The following is a 16,990-nucleotide window of genomic DNA, read 5'->3' as shown; positions in this document are numbered from 1 at the left end:
GGAGAGACAGGGAGGCAGTACTGTCTGTACCTACACCATTCACAGGGAGAGACAGGGAGGCAGTACTGTCTGTACCTCCATCATTTACATGGAGAGACAGGGAGGCAGTACTATCTGTACCTACATCATTTACAGGGAGAGGCAGGGAGGCAGTACTATCTGTACCTCCATCATTTACAGCGAGAGACAGGGAGGCAGTACTGTCTGTACCTACATCATGTACAGGGAGAGACTGGGAGGCAGTACTGTCTGTACCTACATCATGTACAGGGAGAGACTGGGAGGCAGTACTGTCTGTACCTACATCATGTACAGGGAGTGACAGGGAGGCAGTACTATCTGTACCTCCATCATTTACAGCGAGAGACAGGGAGGCAGAACTATCTGTACCTACATCATTTACAGGGAGAGACAGGGAGGCAGAACTATCTGTACCTCCATCATTTACAGCGAGAGACAGGGAGGCAGTACTGTCTGTACCTACATCATTTACAGCGAGAGACAGGGAGGCAGTACTGTCTGTACCTACATCATTTACAGCGAGAGACAGGGAGGCAGTACTATCTGTACCTGTAACGCCCCAGAGTGGCATTACCACTTCTTCACCCCGCTACTGTCTAATATAATGTCATCTTGTGTACTTATTTCAGGTCCACTACACTGTGCAATCCTATTTCTATGTAACTGTTGTGTTCAAATGTAATGTGTCTGGTTCACCAGCAGGTGGCAGCGTAAATGGCAGAGCTACAGTTAGGTAGAATGACGCTTTCCATTCCATTCTAGCCCCCCTCTGTGGAGGTGTGGGCGAGTCCTACTTCCTGCAGGAAGGGTGGGTCCCAGTTTCTAGTCAGTTCTAGCTTACCCCCTACTAGGGGTAAGGTGTGCAGCAGGGCACGTCTCTGCTGGACGTGCCCTAGCCTAGCCAAGCCAGCCAGAGCACCCTCAGCTCTGCTGGCCCTGGAGGAAGAAGCCTGAAACCTTAGGAGCCAGGAGAGAGATTCCCCGGCATAACTTAATCAAGAGTCAGACTACAGAATGAAGCTGAGTTATACAGCCGGCCTGTTAGTTCAGCAGAGTCAGAGAGCAACAGATGTAGCAGAGTTGAGTTTGCCTGCCAAATTGAATGCTAAAGCCTGCTGGGACCAAGACAAAGTCTGTAAACTGTTTTGGAGAAAATGTATTAAAAGTAAAGCTGTTACTCAACTGCATACAAGGTCTGGACTCAAGTTACTTCTTTCATCCCTCAATTACTACCCCCTATTTGTCTGCTTCGGAGCCAACGCCTGGGGGTTCCAGCTGTATCCAGGTAGGAGCACAGTGACACTCGCACTCAACATAAAGGGACATTTTCGGCGACCCTGTACCACTCGGCGATTCCTACACCTGGGTACTCGAGTCATCCTTTAGGGTCCCAGGGGGGGCGGCCCGCTGCACACCTATATCATGTACAGGTAGAGACAGGGAGGCAGTACTATCTGTACCTACATCATGTACAGGTAGAGACAGGGAGGCAGTACTATCTGTACCTACATCATGTACAGGTAGAGACAGGGAGGCAGTACTATCTGTACCTACATCATTCACAGGTAGAGACAGGGAGGCAGTACTATCTGTACCTACATCATTCACAGGTAGAGACAGGGAGGCAGTACTATCTGTACCTACATCATGTACAGGGAGTGACAGGGAGGCAGTACTATCTGTACCTACATCATGTACAGGAAGTGACAGGGAGGCAGTACTATCTGTACCTACATCATGTACAGGTAGAGACAGGGAGGCAGTACTATCTGTACCTACATCATGTACAGGGAGTGACAGGGAGGCAGCACTATCTGTACCTACATCGTTTACAGGTAGAGACAGGGAGGCAGTACTATCTGTACCTACATCATTTACAGGGAGAGGCAGGGAGGCAGTACTATCTGTACCTCCATCATTTACAGGGAGAGACAGGGAGGCAGAACTATCTGTACCTCCATCATTTACAGCGAGAGACAAGGAGGCAGTACTGTCTGTACCTACATCATTTACAGCGAGAGACAGGGAGGCAGTACTGTCTGTACCTACATCATTTACAGCGAGAGACAGGGAGGCAGTACTGTCTGTACCTACATCATTTACAGCGAGAGACAGGGGTCTGTACCTACATCATTTACAGCGAGAGACAGGGAAACAGTACTATCTGTACCGACATCATTTACAGGGAGAGGCAGGGAGGCAGTACTATCTGTACCTACATCATTTACAGGGAGAGGCAGGGAGGCAGTACTATCTGTACCTACATCATTTACAGGGGGAGACAGGGAGGCAGTACTATCTGTACCTACATCATTTACAGGGGGAGACAGGGAGGCAGTACTATCTGTACCTTCATCATTTACAGGGAGAGACAGGGAGGCAGTACTGTCTGTACCTCCATCATTTACAGGGAGAGACAGGGAGGCAGTACGGTCTGTACCTACATCATGTACAGGTAGAGACAGGGAGGCAGTACTGTCTGTACCTACATCATGTACAGGTAGAGACAGGGAGGCAGTACTATCTGTACCTACATCATGTACAGGTAGAGACAGGGAGGCAGTACTATCTGTACCTACATCATGTACAGGTAGAGACAGGGAGTCAGTACTATCTGTACCTACATCTTGTACACGAAGAGACAGGGAGGCAGTACTGTCTGTACCTTCATCGTTTACAGGGAGAGACAGGGAGGCAGTACTATCTTTATTTACATAATTTACAGGGAGAGACAGGGAGTCAGCACTATCTGTACCTACATCTTGTACAGGGAGAGACAGGGAGGCAGCACTATCTGTACCTACATCATTTACAGGGAGGCAGTACTATCTTTATCTACATCATTTACAGGGAGAGACAGGGAGGCAGCACTATCTGTACCTACATCATTTACAGGGAGAGACAGGGAGGCAGTACTATCTTTATCTACATAATTTACAGGGAAAGATAGGGAGGCAGTACTATCTGTACCTACAGCATGTAAACGGAGAGACAGGGAGGTAGAACTATCTGTACCTACATCATGTACAGGGAGAGACTGGGAGGCAGCACCATCTGTACCTACATCATGTACAGGGAGAGACAGGGAGGCAGCACCATCTGTACCTACATGTACAGGGAGAGACAGGGAGGCAGCACTATCTGTACCTACATCATGTACAGGGAGAGACAGGGAGGCAGCACTATCTGTACCTACATCATGTACAGGGAGGCAGCACTATCTGTACCTACATCTTGTACAGGGAGAGACAGGGAGGCAGCACTATCTGTACCTACATAATTTACAGGGAGAGACAGGGAGACAGTACTATCTTTATCTACATAATTTACAGGGAGAGACAGGGAGTCAGTACTATCTGTACCTGTAACGCCCCAGAGTGGCATTACCACTTCTTCACCCCGCTACTGTCTAATATAATGTCATCTTGTGTACCTATTTCAGGTCCACTACACTGTGCAATCCTATTTCTATGTAACTGTTGTGTTCAAATGTAATGTGTCTGGTTCACCAGCAGGTGGCAGCGTAAATGGCAGAGCTACAGTTAGGTAGAATGACGCTTTCCATTCCATTCTAGCCCCCCTCTGTGGAGGTGTGGGCGAGTCCTACTTCCTGCAGGAAGGGTGGGTCCCAGTTTCTAGTCAGTTCTAGCTTACCCCCTACTAGGGGTAAGGTGTGCAGCAGGGCACGTCTCTGCTGGACGTGCCCTAGCCTAGCCAAGCCAGCCAGAGCACCCTCAGCTCTGCTGGCCCTGGAGGAAGAAGCCTGAAACCTTAGGAGCCAGGAGAGAGATTCCCCGGCATAACTTAATCAAGAGTCAGACTACAGAATGAAGCTGAGTTATACAGCCGGCCTGTTAGTTCAGCAGAGTCAGAGAGCAACAGATGTAGCAGAGTTGAGTTTGCCTGCCAAATTGAATGCTAAAGCCTGCTGGGACCAAGACAAAGTCTGTAAACTGTTTTGGAGAAAATGTATTAAAAGTAAAGCTGTTACTCAACTGCATACAAGGTCTGGACTCAAGTTACTTCTTTCATCCCTCAATTACTACCCCCTATTTGTCTGCTTCGGAGCCAACGCCTGGGGGTTCCAGCTGTATCCAGTTAGGAGCACAGTGACACTCGCACTCAACATAAAGGGACATTTTCGGCGACCCTGTACCACTCGGCGATTCCTACACCTGGGTACTCGAGTCATCCTTTAGGGTCCCAGGGGGGGCGGCCCGCTGCACACCTATATCATGTACAGGTAGAGACAGGGAGGCAGTACTATCTGTACCTACATCATGTACAGGTAGAGACAGGGAGGCAGTACTATCTGTACCTACATCATGTACAGGTAGAGACAGGGAGGCAGTACTATCTGTACCTACATCATGTACAGGTAGAGACAGGGAGGCAGTACTGTCTGTACCTTCATCGTTTACAGGGAGAGACAGGGAGGCAGTACTATCTTTATTTACATAATTTACAGGGAGAGACAGGGAGTCAGCACTATCTGTACCTACATCTTGTACAGGGAGAGACAGGGAGGCAGCACTATCTGTACCTACATCATTTACAGGGAGGCAGTACTATCTTTATCTACATCATTTACAGGGAGAGACAGGGAGGCAGCACTATCTGTACCTACATCATTTACAGGGAGAGACAGGGAGGCAGTACTATCTTTATCTACATAATTTACAGGGAAAGATAGGGAGGCAGTACTATCTGTACCTACAGCATGTAAACGGAGAGACAGGGAGGTAGAACTATCTGTACCTACATCATGTACAGGGAGAGACTGGGAGGCAGCACCATCTGTACCTACATCATGTACAGGGAGAGACAGGGAGGCAGCACCATCTGTACCTACATCATGTACAGGGAGAGACAGGGAGGCAGCACCATCTGTACCTACATGTACAGGGAGAGACAGGGAGGCAGCACTATCTGTACCTACATCATGTACAGGGAGAGACAGGGAGGCAGCACTATCTGTACCTACATCATGTACAGGGAGGCAGCACTATCTGTACCTACATCTTGTACAGGGAGAGACAGGGAGGCAGCACTATCTGTACCTACATAATTTACAGGGAGAGACAGGGAGACAGTACTATCTTTATCTACATAATTTACAGGGAGAGACAGGGAGTCAGTACTATCTGTACCTGTAACGCCCCAGAGTGGCATTACCACTTCTTCACCCCGCTACTGTCTAATATAATGTCATCTTGTGTACCTATTTCAGGTCCACTACACTGTGCAATCCTATTTCTATGTAACTGTTGTGTTCAAATGTAATGTGTCTGGTTCACCAGCAGGTGGCAGCGTAAATGGCAGAGCTACAGTTAGGTAGAATGACGCTTTCCATTCCATTCTAGCCCCCCTCTGTGGAGGTGTGGGCGAGTCCTACTTCCTGCAGGAAGGGTGGGTCCCAGTTTCTAGTCAGTTCTAGCTTACCCCCTACTAGGGGTAAGGTGTGCAGCAGGGCACGTCTCTGCTGGACGTGCCCTAGCCTAGCCAAGCCAGCCAGAGCACCCTCAGCTCTGCTGGCCCTGGAGGAAGAAGCCTGAAACCTTAGGAGCCAGGAGAGAGATTCCCTGGCATAACTTAATCAAGAGTCAGACTACAGAATGAAGCTGAGTTATACAGCCGGCCTGTTAGTTCAGCAGAGTCAGAGAGCAACAGATGTAGCAGAGTTGAGTTTGCCTGCCAAATTGAATGCTAAAGCCTGCTGGGACCAAGACAAAGTCTGTAAACTGTTTTGGAGAAAATGTATTAAAAGTAAAGCTGTTACTCAACTGCATACAAGGTCTGGACTCAAGTTACTTCTTTCATCCCTCAATTACTACCCCCTATTTGTCTTCTTCGGAGCCAACGCCTGGGGGTTCCAGCTGTATCCAGGTAGGAGCACAGTGACACTCGCACTCAACATAAAGGGACATTTTCGGCGACCCTGTACCACTCGGCGATTCCTACACCTGGGTACTCGAGTCATCCTTTAGGGTCCCAGGGGGGGCGGCCCGCTGCACACCTATATCATGTACAGGTAGAGACAGGGAGGCAGTACTATCTGTACCTACATCATGTACAGGTAGAGACAGGGAGGCAGTACTATCTGTACCTACATCATGTACAGGTAGAGACAGGGAGGCAGTACTATCTGTACCTACATCATGTACAGGTAGAGACAGGGAGGCAGTACTATCTGTACCTACATCATTCACAGGTAGAGACAGGGAGGCAGTACTATCTGTACCTACATCATTCACAGGTAGAGACAGGGAGGCAGTACTATCTGTACCTACATCATTCACAGGTAGAGACAGGGAGGCAGTACTATCTGTACCTACATCATGTACAGGGAGTGACAGGGAGGCAGTACTATCTGTACCTACATCATGTACAGGAAGTGACAGGGAGGCAGTACTATCTGTACCTACATCATGTACAGGTAGAGACAGGGAGGCAGTACTATCTGTATCTACATCATGTACAGGGAGTGACAGGGAGACAGCACTATCTGTACCTACATCGTTTACAGGTAGAGACAGGGAGGCAGTACTATCTGTACCTACATCATTCACAGGTAGAGACAGGGAGGCAGTACTACCTTTATCTACATAATTTACAGGGTGAGACAGGGAGGCAGTCCTAGCCCTATGTTCAATGTAACCACAAGGGTATCTGTATACATTATATATATATATATATTACATATACACACACATGTATTTTCAACAGCGGACTAGTGCATTTCGTTCTTTTCATTCAACCCTAACCCGGAACACTTTACAGGTTGCACACTATTGTACCGCATCCCCACAGACTGATTCTCACCCAGGTACTCCGGACCGGACTGTGAGAGACGCTCCGGGCTCATCCTGCTGCTCCTGTATTCTCAAAGAAAGGTCTCCTTCTAGTTACGTCATTGATCAAAGGCGCAGGTTCAATAGGCCGCGTCTCCGGTAACCATAGAAACAGTAAGTTCCTGTGTAACGTCACTACCTTCCGGAGGGAAACTTCCACTATGCAGTTAGGTTCCTACAACAGTTACGATCGGTCAGTAGACAGAGAGTTCATATGAGAAGCTACTTTAGACCAAGAGCTGAAGACAAAGGGAAAACAACGAAGTACATAAAAAGGAGGAAATGAAATGTATACAGGTCATGTGAGTGATGACTACAAATTGAAACATAAAGGACAGTCCCTTAAAAAGGTCACTGAGTATTGCTAAAACTTATCTTATGTCATAGGGACATATCAAAAGTTTTGATAGGTGGGGGTCTGATTGCTGAGACCCCCACCGATCCCATCCTGCCCATAGACTTCTATTGATCTCGTCTCCTGCAGCGATGAGAGAGGCCGTGATATGCAAGCACTTCTCCGGTCTCCTATGGATCAGTGGGGGTCTCAGCAATCAGACCCCCACCTATCAAATGTCCCTTTGACATACCAAAAGTTCTACCAAAACTCAGTGACCCTTTAAAGGGGGTTTTCAAGATGTTTTTACTGATGATGTCATCAGTATCTGATCTGTGGGGTTCTGACACCTGGGACCCCCACTGATCAGTTGCTAGAGAAGGGCACCGGCGCTCACAGTAGCGCCGCAGCCTTCTTGCGTTTTTTTCTAGGCCAGGTGATATCACGTTCATATCAAAAAAAGTGGACAGCCCCTTTAGTGGGCATCATTCTGTGAGGAGGGGCACATCATACGGTGTGTGTGTGGGTAGGGGGGGGGGCTTAGAGGGCTTCATTTTGGTGGTGGGCACTTAAGGGGCCTCATTCTGTGTGGGGAGCACTTAAGGGATCATCATACTGTGTGGCGAGGCATTAAGGGGGCATCGTACTGTGTCAGGGGCACAAAAGCAGCAACAAACTGTGTGGGGCACCAAGGGATCACCCCGCTGTGAGGGAGGCACTTAGGAAACATCCTACTGTGAGGGGGCACTAAGGGGGCATCATATTCTGTGTGCATTCCCCAAAGTGGCATCATATTCTGTAAGTGACACTAGGGTGACATTCTTACTGTGTTGGGGCACTAAGGGGCCATTTTTTTTGTGTGGGAAGGCAATAAGGGGGCACCATTTCTGTGTGGGGGCCACAAAGGGGATTGGGTGGGATAAGAGGTGTGGCTCATTATAGAAAAAATTGCTGCAGCACATTACATGTCACTGGCCTTGTCCCTTCTTACATGTTTTTGAGGCTTGGACCTTCATCCTACAGCAGACTTAGGTATGTGTTCAGTGACCCCCTGGTTCACAGCTAAACAGTTAATGTTATAATATGTCATGGTTTACTTCTACGGTTGTTAGGATGTTTACCAGGGTTGCCAACCGTCCACTTTTTTCCTGTGTCTGTGAAAAAAAAAAGATGTGTCCGTGATTTTTTTCAGACTGGTGGTACAAGTCTAGATTATTTTGGTGGTTATCATCATCATTTTACAGCTCACAGTAGGGCCTCTTGCACACGACCGTATGTATTTTGCGGTCCGCAAAAAATACGGATGACATCCGTGTGCATTCCGTATTTTGCGGAACGTAACAGCTGGTCCTTTATAGAACAGCACTAGCCTTGGCCGTAATGCGGACAATAATAGGACATGTTCTATTTTTGTGCGAAACGGAAATAAGGAAATGGAATGCACGCGGGGTACCTTCCCTCTTTTTTCGGAGCCATTGAAATGAATGATTCCGTATACGGTCCGCAAAAAAAACGGAACGGACACGGAATGAAAATACGTTCGTGTGCAAGAGGCCTATATGCTGGTAGTGAGATCTTATCAGTATATTGAGCTATAGATCTGTATTACTTATAATCTTTATCATTCATTATGATTTTCCTATTTGTCCGTAAAAAATGATGGCTGTCCATGATTTTGGGATAAGTTGTCCAGAAAAAAAGAAAAATTCTGGGTGTTTACTGAGATGCTAACTATACACTTTCAGTGGTATAAATGGCTAATGTGTCTTTACTATGCATTATGTATTCCAAAAGGCTGTGTATGGGAGGGAAATAGTTAACTGGCGTTTTAGTTTTCCGGTATTGAGATCCGTCATAGGGGCTCAATACCAGAAAAAAACGCTTCAGTTTTGTTGGGGACGAAACTGAACAGAACGGAGTGCTCCAAAATGCATTCCGTTCCGTTTAGTTGCGTTCCCAGACCGGAGAGCAAACCGCAACATGTGGGATGCGGAGCAAGACGGATCCGGCATGACCCCCAATGCAAGTCAATGGGGACTGATCCATTTTCTCTGCCACAATCTATTCAGTAAAAGAGAGATTTTATTTACTATAATGAAGCCGGCCTGGTCATCGCTCTCCACATCTGATCTGGTCCCCTGCTCTCCTGCCCTCCACCCCACCAGCCATTCACCCAACATCATGGGCACCCCAGCCAAGGGCTCACCAGGCAGAAGACTCCAAAGTCTAGTGTGTGCCCCGAGGGAAAGATGGGTTGCACCCCTCCATGCACTGCACGGACCAGGGAGTGCCAGAGTGAGGACTGCTAGCGTGAATACAACTACTCCCATCCTCGCCGCCACCACCGCTGCCATCCTCCATGTTCTGCGACTCGCTGCACAAAGTGCTTTGGCTCCAGCATAGAGCTCTTGTCTTAGTCACTTCCAGATGACATCAGTGGTGATCTTGGTCACGTGCCGTTCCTGCACCCGTCACTGCTAAGTCCGGCAGAGGCAACATGCATGCACTCAGGGGTGTAGTAGCTAAAGGCTCATGGCCCCTGGTGCAAGAGTTCAGCTTGGGGCCCCCTTCCCTCAGTGCTTTGTGGTCAGGTCAGGGCCAGGGGTAGGGAAGCACATAGTCTTCCTGCTGCCTGAGGCAAAAATTGAAACGGCACCCCCCCCCCATGCCAAATTCTTGACCTAACCCCTTCCCTCCAGCCAGAGGTAAACCTTGACCAGCATGCACTTTCTACAATACCAGTGTCTTCTTATGCGGCACAAGGGTCTTTGGGCCCCCTCAGGCTCCTGGGTCCGGTAGCGACTGTTACCTCTGCACCCCCTATAGCTTCGCCCCTGCATGTGGTCCAGCAGGGGCCAGAAGAGGCAGAAACAGGACCTCAGCGCTGGAAGCTCAAAATAATCTGAAGACGTCTGTTCCCATGCCCAGCCCCTGACCATTGGTTTACAGCAAAAAAGGTCCCAGCAGCGTTCTAGTTTTCAATCAGTTGTGTTCTTTTATTGTTGTAACTAAGAAAGTAATAACAGGACGCGTTTCGGCCCATCCAGCCTTTCTCAACTGCATTGGTTTACAGTCTAGAAGAACCCCTTTAAATAAAATAAATATAATAAATAAAATGTGTGAGACATTCCCTTTAATGCCAATTTGAACAGAGTCCAATTGTCACAAATTATATATACAGCGATATAATAAATAATATAAAAGAGAGAAAAAAAAAAGTAAGAGCCGGGTATAAAACTAAAATTCCATACTGGCTTGGCCCAGGTTCAGGTTTTCCATCTACTATTACCCTCCAGAAGTGTTTAATAAGCTATAAGAAGCCAAAGTACATGTGCAGCGACATACATGGACAATGTGGGATTGATTTCACCCTAGAATTTAAAAAAATATATCACTTTTCCGAAAGTGAAAAAAAATGGGAACACTGGTCGGATCGGGAGGAAGTATGATTAAAACAATGTACCTTCCAGAGAAGAAGGGCTGTGTGATGAGGATTTATCTCTGACAACTGGAATGCGCCCACCAGCTGTTTTGACACGTTTTGTCTGGCCGTCCTGATGTCACCTATGAGGCGGCAGAGGTGTCTAGCACGATTTATGGCGGCTGCCTGCTGTCAGCTTGTTTACCTAACAACCCCCATGGGCTGGATCTAATTGCACTTCAGCAGTCTAGATTCGGTGCCTGACAACTGCTTGGTTGTCGGCTTTTCGTCAGGGCGCAGTGATAACTTTTAGGGCTCGTGCACTTGATCGCAACCTGTTTTGCAGTCTGCAAATTGTGGATCTGCAAGATATCAGCCGTGTGTGTTCTGCATTTTGCGGAATGGGACGTCCTGCCTTCTGTAGAACCGTACTATCCTGGTTCCGTAAAAAGGACAAGAACGGGACATGTTCTATTTATTCGTGGGGCCACGGAATGGACATACGGATGTGGACAGCACCTGGTGCGCTGTCCGCATCTTTTGCAGCCCCACTGAAGTGAATGGGTCCACATCCGACCCCCCAAAAATGTGTATGGGATGCAGAAAAAAAATATGTTCATGCTCATGAGCCCTTAGTAGTAGGAGAGCTGGTTTAAAATTAAACCGGAATTTAATAAAAAAAAATCTAAAATACAGGGGACTAATCTACAGTAAAAACTCCACTGATCTGGAACCTAATGGTTGAGCACATCTGCTAATCTGGAGTTTCGGATCAGGATAATTTGGCCTTTAGGAAGAGACATAGTTTAGCTGTTTGATTTTTTTTTTGTTTTGTTTTTGGGGTTTTTTGGGGGGGGGGGGTTGCACAGCTATGAACTTTTTTTATATTTAGGGCTAGCAATATGATTTTTGCTGCATTTGTTAGGTAAAGGAAATCAGAAAATAACCTATTGTTGAAATAATGTTGTTAAAGGATCTTTGGAGATGTTATTTCAAATTTTTTACATCAATATATATTTAAAAAATACATAACATAAAACCCTGCTGTTTTTCGCTCTGGGCGTTACATTTAATTCTTGGTCTGTACAAATCACTCATTTACTTATCATTACCGGACAGATATCACCTACATATAGATAACACAAGGTCCACCCTTTACAGCAGGTGATATCGCAGCTTATCTGCTCCCTCCTGACCTCTGCACAGGTCACAGAGCATGCCTAGAAAACGCTCCCATAGAAGTTATGTCTATGGCCCATGTGGCTGCTGTAAATGCTGTTAAAGGGGTTTTCACATCTCAGACAATGGAGGCATATCGCTAGGATATGCCCCTATTGTCTGATAGGTGCGGGTCCTCCAACAGGCAATGAGAACAGAGCCGGGAAATGAACAGAGGGCGCACTGCGCATGCGCAGCCGCCCTCCATTCATTTCTATGGGGCCGCCGAAAATAGCTGAGCACTGGCTCGGCTATTGCCGTCTGCCCCATAGAAATGAACAGGAGCATGGGGCACGCATGCGCGGTGCACTCCCATTCACTTCTTTTGGAGCAGCGCTTGGTGGTGAACGGACCCCGGGAAATCCGGGGTCCTCCAGCCACAGCGCTCCTGGCTCCTTTCTCATTGTAGGTGCGGGTCCCAGTGGTGGGACCCGCACCTATCAGACAATGGGGGCATATCCTAGCGATATGCCTCCATTGTCTGAGATAAGAATACCCCTTTAAGAACAGCTCAGGCAAGATGGCCGTCCCGATAATCATGTTCAGATTCAGAAATCTGCAATCAGAAAATAAAAACAGATTAGATAAAAGATGTTTCACTGTTTTTTTAATTGGCAGAAAAAAATTCCAGTGGCACAGGGCGGTCTCTAAGCGGGTAAGAAAAAAAAAAAGGTTTTCAGGAAATGGCATACTGGGCAGCTGCCCGAGGCTGCACTTTCCTGCAGGGCTCCTGAATACAGCAAACTAATACTACCTAGTATTAGGGCTCATGCACACGACCGCATGTATTTTGCAGTCCGCAAAATATGGATCCGCGAAAAATACATCCAAGTGACATCCGTGTTGCATCCATTTTTTGGGGGGGATCCATTGTAACAATACCTATCCTTGTCCGTAAAACGGACAAGAATAGGACATGTTCTATCTTTTTTATGGAACGGCCATGCAGACATACGGAAACTGAATGCACGCAGAGTCATTTCTATTTTTTTGCGGATCCATTGAAGTGAATAGTTCCAAATACACTGAAAAAAAATATGGTCGTGTGCATTAGCCCTTAGTGCTCATGCCCACGAACGTAAGGGCTCCGTGCCCGTGCTGTGGACTGCAAATTGAATGGGGTCCGCGATCTGCATCCTATGGTCCGCACCGCAAAAAAGTAGTGCATGCACTACTTTTTGGCGATGCGGAGGCACGGACAGAAAACCCAGGGAAGCGCTCTGTAGTGCTTCCGTGGGGTTCCGATCCATTCTTCCGCACCGCATCTCCGGATTTGCGGACCCATTCAAGTGAATGGGTCCGCATCCGTGATGCGGAATGCACACAACTGGTGACCCGTGTATTGCGGAACCGCCATATGCGGTTCGCAGCACGGAGCCCTTACGTTCGTGAGCATGAGCCCTTAGGCTGTGTTCTCATCTGTGTTGGAGACCGCATATGGCAATTCCATAAAAAATTTCTACTGTGAAACATGTTGGAGGAGTGATAACGGTGTGGGTCTGTTTTTAGGGGTCGGCCTAGGCCCCTTAGTTCGAGCGAACGGAAACCCGCGTTTTGCGGGAATGGCCGTCCAACTGTCGTGTGAATATGCGACCTTAAAGGATAAAAGGGAGTCTACATTTTTTCACAAAACCTCCACCTTTAAATGCAATTCTTTTCACTTGATTAGGGCTGAGTTGCAATACCAGACACAGCCCACGGACAAGAGCGGCGCTGTTCCTAGAAGAAAAAAAAACAGCCCCTTTTAATTAATCTAACCCAACCCCTTTAAGTAGTGCCACTTTCCCTTTACTGTTCATGGAGTGTTAATGTCTGAGCTGCTCTCTGAAGACCCCTGTAATTTAACAGACACTCTGCTGTGATTAAATTAGTAAAAAATTGTTAAAACGGCCTCGTTCCCAGCGGTGATGTCAGAGAGAGGATTTAATCCATCACTCTTCCCTCCAGTTGTGTTACCTTCTGCCCCTTCACAAGAAAATCCTATCAGCCTCTGTCCGGCTTCTGCGTCTCGGCCTGGTAAATGTCTGGGGTTTCCTCCCGCCTCAGTCCGTGGCATGCAAATCATATTTTCTTAAGAATTGAGGATCAAACCTGCTGTTTTTGGACTTTCTTCCTGTGGTTCTAATAATGAGATGTTTTTTTGTCTCACTGGCGCCAGACACAGTAGCTGAAAGAGAATGATAGGATACCCCCAGGACGACGGCCCCGCTGTGTATCATTACGCTCTGATCCTTTGTGTAGGTAATTTATGATATATACTGGATTCCGCTCGCTGAAATGTAATAACCCTCTTTCCATGTCCTACAATAAAAATAAAAAAAGTATTATATATGTATATATATTTATTTTATGCACTTATATAGCGCTGACATATTCCGCAGCGCTGTATAGACATTATCATCACCCGCTCCCCTATGGGGCTCACAATCTAAGTTCCCTATCAGTATGTTTTTGGAGTGTGGGAGAAAACTGGAGAAACCGGAGGAAACCCAATCAAACACGGGGGAGAACATACAAACTCCATGCAGATGTTGTCCTTGGTCACATTCGAACCCAGGACCCCAGCGCTTCAGAGGTGATGGAGACGGGTGCAATCCCTCCCAGACTGTAGGCAATAGGTCCAATGGATAATAAAAAATAAAAAAAACGAGGCAGCTCTCCAGATGCGGTGGAGATGGGTGATGGACCCTCTTTATTCACCCCAACCTTTTGGGATGAATAATGAGGGTCCTCGAGGGTCCATCACTATATATATATATATATATACAGTGTATATACTTTGCCCTTTAAAGTGTTAGTCCACAATTTTGCTAATGATGGCCTACCCTGAAGATAGGCCATCAGTATCTGATGGGCATGGGTCCGATACTCCGCACCTCTACCGATCAGCTGTTCTGAAGTAGCTCCGGCGCCATAGGTCATCACCAGAACCACAAAGCTCCATTACTGCAGCGCTGCTCCCAGTAATGAATAACCCTCTCCATCCGCTACACAATAGACGGAGCTGTGTAGTTCTGGTGCCGAAGCTACCTCGAATCAGCTGCTTCGCAGGGTGTAGGACCCCAACCAATAAGATATTGATCCTGGTCAACCCCTTTGGTCCAGACTAAAACTTTGTTCTAATACTGTACGGAGCAGGAGCTCCGTACAGTATTAGAATGTATTGGCTTCGAAGTGATTACTTTGCAAAGTCTCACGAGACTTTGCGCAATAACTTCATAAATTAATTTGTTCTGTAAAAAAACATTTCCCAAACTCGGGTTCAGTTCCAAGCAATAACTTCGGCTCATCGGAGCCAATATATTCTAATACTGTACGGAGCTCCTGCTCCGTACAGTATTAGAAAGATGTTTTATGCGAATCGACTTCGGATGTGTCATCCGAAGTCGATTCGCTCATCCCTAGTCCAGACCACCTGTGACCCTGAACATCAAAAAGAGGAAGACTCACCTGTCCACGGTCACGCCGTGCCCTGTTCCCAGCAGCATCTGGGTCCCATGAACACTGCAGCCAATCACAGGCCTTGGACGGTAGATCACTGCTGTGACATAGCATTCAAGCCGCTATCATCGCTGAGGACTGTGCTTGGCCACAGCAGCCACGGGACCCAGATGCTTCCTGGTTCTGTAGGGACTGAAAAAAGAGGTGGGTCCACAGACAGGTGAGTCTTCCTTGTTTTGGGGCACAAGTCCGGACCAAATGGGTTGTCAGCTCCAAGGCCAGACAACCCCTTTAAAGGGATAGTCTCAGAATAACACCTTATTACTTATCCTCAACACAAGTATACAGCTGCCCATACATGTTCAATAGCTGTCCGTCAACTGTCTCCTGACTCCCCCATGCACATACATGTTCAGTCTAAACGGTATGTGTATTCAATGGAAACAGGAAAGAAAGCTGGCGCTAGACTCTTCTTATCTCCTGGGAGAACATAAGGATTGTGGTGAAATTTAATTTCGCCTGATCGTTCACTTCAATGGAGCTGAGATGCGCAGTACCCCCAGAATAGGGTAATTGCAAAATTGTTTCTTGTTATTTAATATTCTGATGTATTGTACTACCCAGTGTAGTTTTGAATGGATAAGTCAGGGTTAACCGTCTTGACTCTCCCCCTGTAGGAAGTCGGGTGATGGACTTAGGTCTGCCCCTAGTTCAGACAGTGTGAGACTAGTGCTAGATGTGGAAGTGAGAGCGTCTACATGTGCTCCCTCCTTGGAGCTTCGCATCAAGAAAGCCACCTCTACCTTAAGATGCTCCAAAAAGAGAGAGAGAAAGAACTAAGAAGGTCCAGAATCTGCATGGCCGAGCACTGGAGTAAGTCAGTAATGTATGCGTTGTTTAAAGAGGACCTTTTGTGGGTCCAGACATTATGAAATAACTAGCAGGTATTGTAGGGCATAGTGCAGGGATGTAATATTGCTTACTAGTGTGTCTGTCTGCCGCTCCGTTCACCCGCTGTTCCCCACCGTTCACTATTACCGCCTGATATGCTAATGAATAGTATCGGTACAGGGAGGAGGAGACTGTCCTGTTTCTCAATGGGCGTCTCCTTCTCCCTGGCAGCAAAGAGCGCCAGGGAGAAGGGGAGTTTTTTTTTCTTCTCCCTGGCTGTGACGCTCTCCGCTGCGATTGGACAGCGCTACAGCCAGGGAGAAGGAGACGCCCATTGAGAAACAGGGCAGTCTCCTCCTCCCTGTACTGATGCTATTCATTAGCATACGAGGCGGGAATAGTGAACGGGGGGGAACAGCAGGCGAATGGAGCGGCGCCCAGACAAACTTGTAAGCAATATTTCATCCCTGCACTATGCCCTACATAATGTCTGGACCCATGAAAGGTCCTCTTTAAGGGCTCATGCACATGAACGTATTTTATTTCCATGTCCGTTCAGTTTTCTTTGCAGACCGTCTGCGGATCCATTCATTTCAATGGGTCCGCAATAATGTCCTATTATTGTCCGCATTAGGGTCCATTCACACGTCCGTTGTTTCTTTCCTGATCTGTTCTGTTTTTTTGCGGAACAGATCTGGACCAGATCTGTACCCATTCATTTTCAATGGGTCCTGAAAAAAATCGGACAGCTCAATGTCAGATTTTTTTTCAGGACCCATTGAAAATGAATGGGTACAGATCTGGTCCAGATCT

General features: G+C 47.3%; 1 protein-coding gene across 1 annotated transcript in view; it reads right to left on the bottom strand.

Moving 5' to 3' along the window:
• The window catches only part of C10H11orf49 (chromosome 10 C11orf49 homolog), a 128,528-nt gene extending 121,588 nt beyond the window's left edge, over window positions 1–6,940 (bottom strand). Inside the window, exon 1 of the mRNA XM_040409180.1 lies at window positions 6,844–6,940. Coding sequence (XP_040265114.1) covers window positions 6,844–6,886 — 43 coding nt within the window. The 5' untranslated portion in view covers window positions 6,887–6,940. The remainder of the gene's footprint in view (window positions 1–6,843) is intronic.
• Between the last annotated feature and the right edge of the window lie 10,050 nt (window positions 6,941–16,990).

The sequence above is a fragment of the Bufo bufo genome, chromosome 10 (assembly GCF_905171765.1).
Source record: "Bufo bufo chromosome 10, aBufBuf1.1, whole genome shotgun sequence".
Classification (NCBI taxonomy): Eukaryota; Metazoa; Chordata; class Amphibia; order Anura; family Bufonidae; genus Bufo; species Bufo bufo.
The sequence above is the reverse complement of the archived record's forward strand: the minus strand, read 5'-3'. Positions and strand labels throughout refer to the sequence as shown.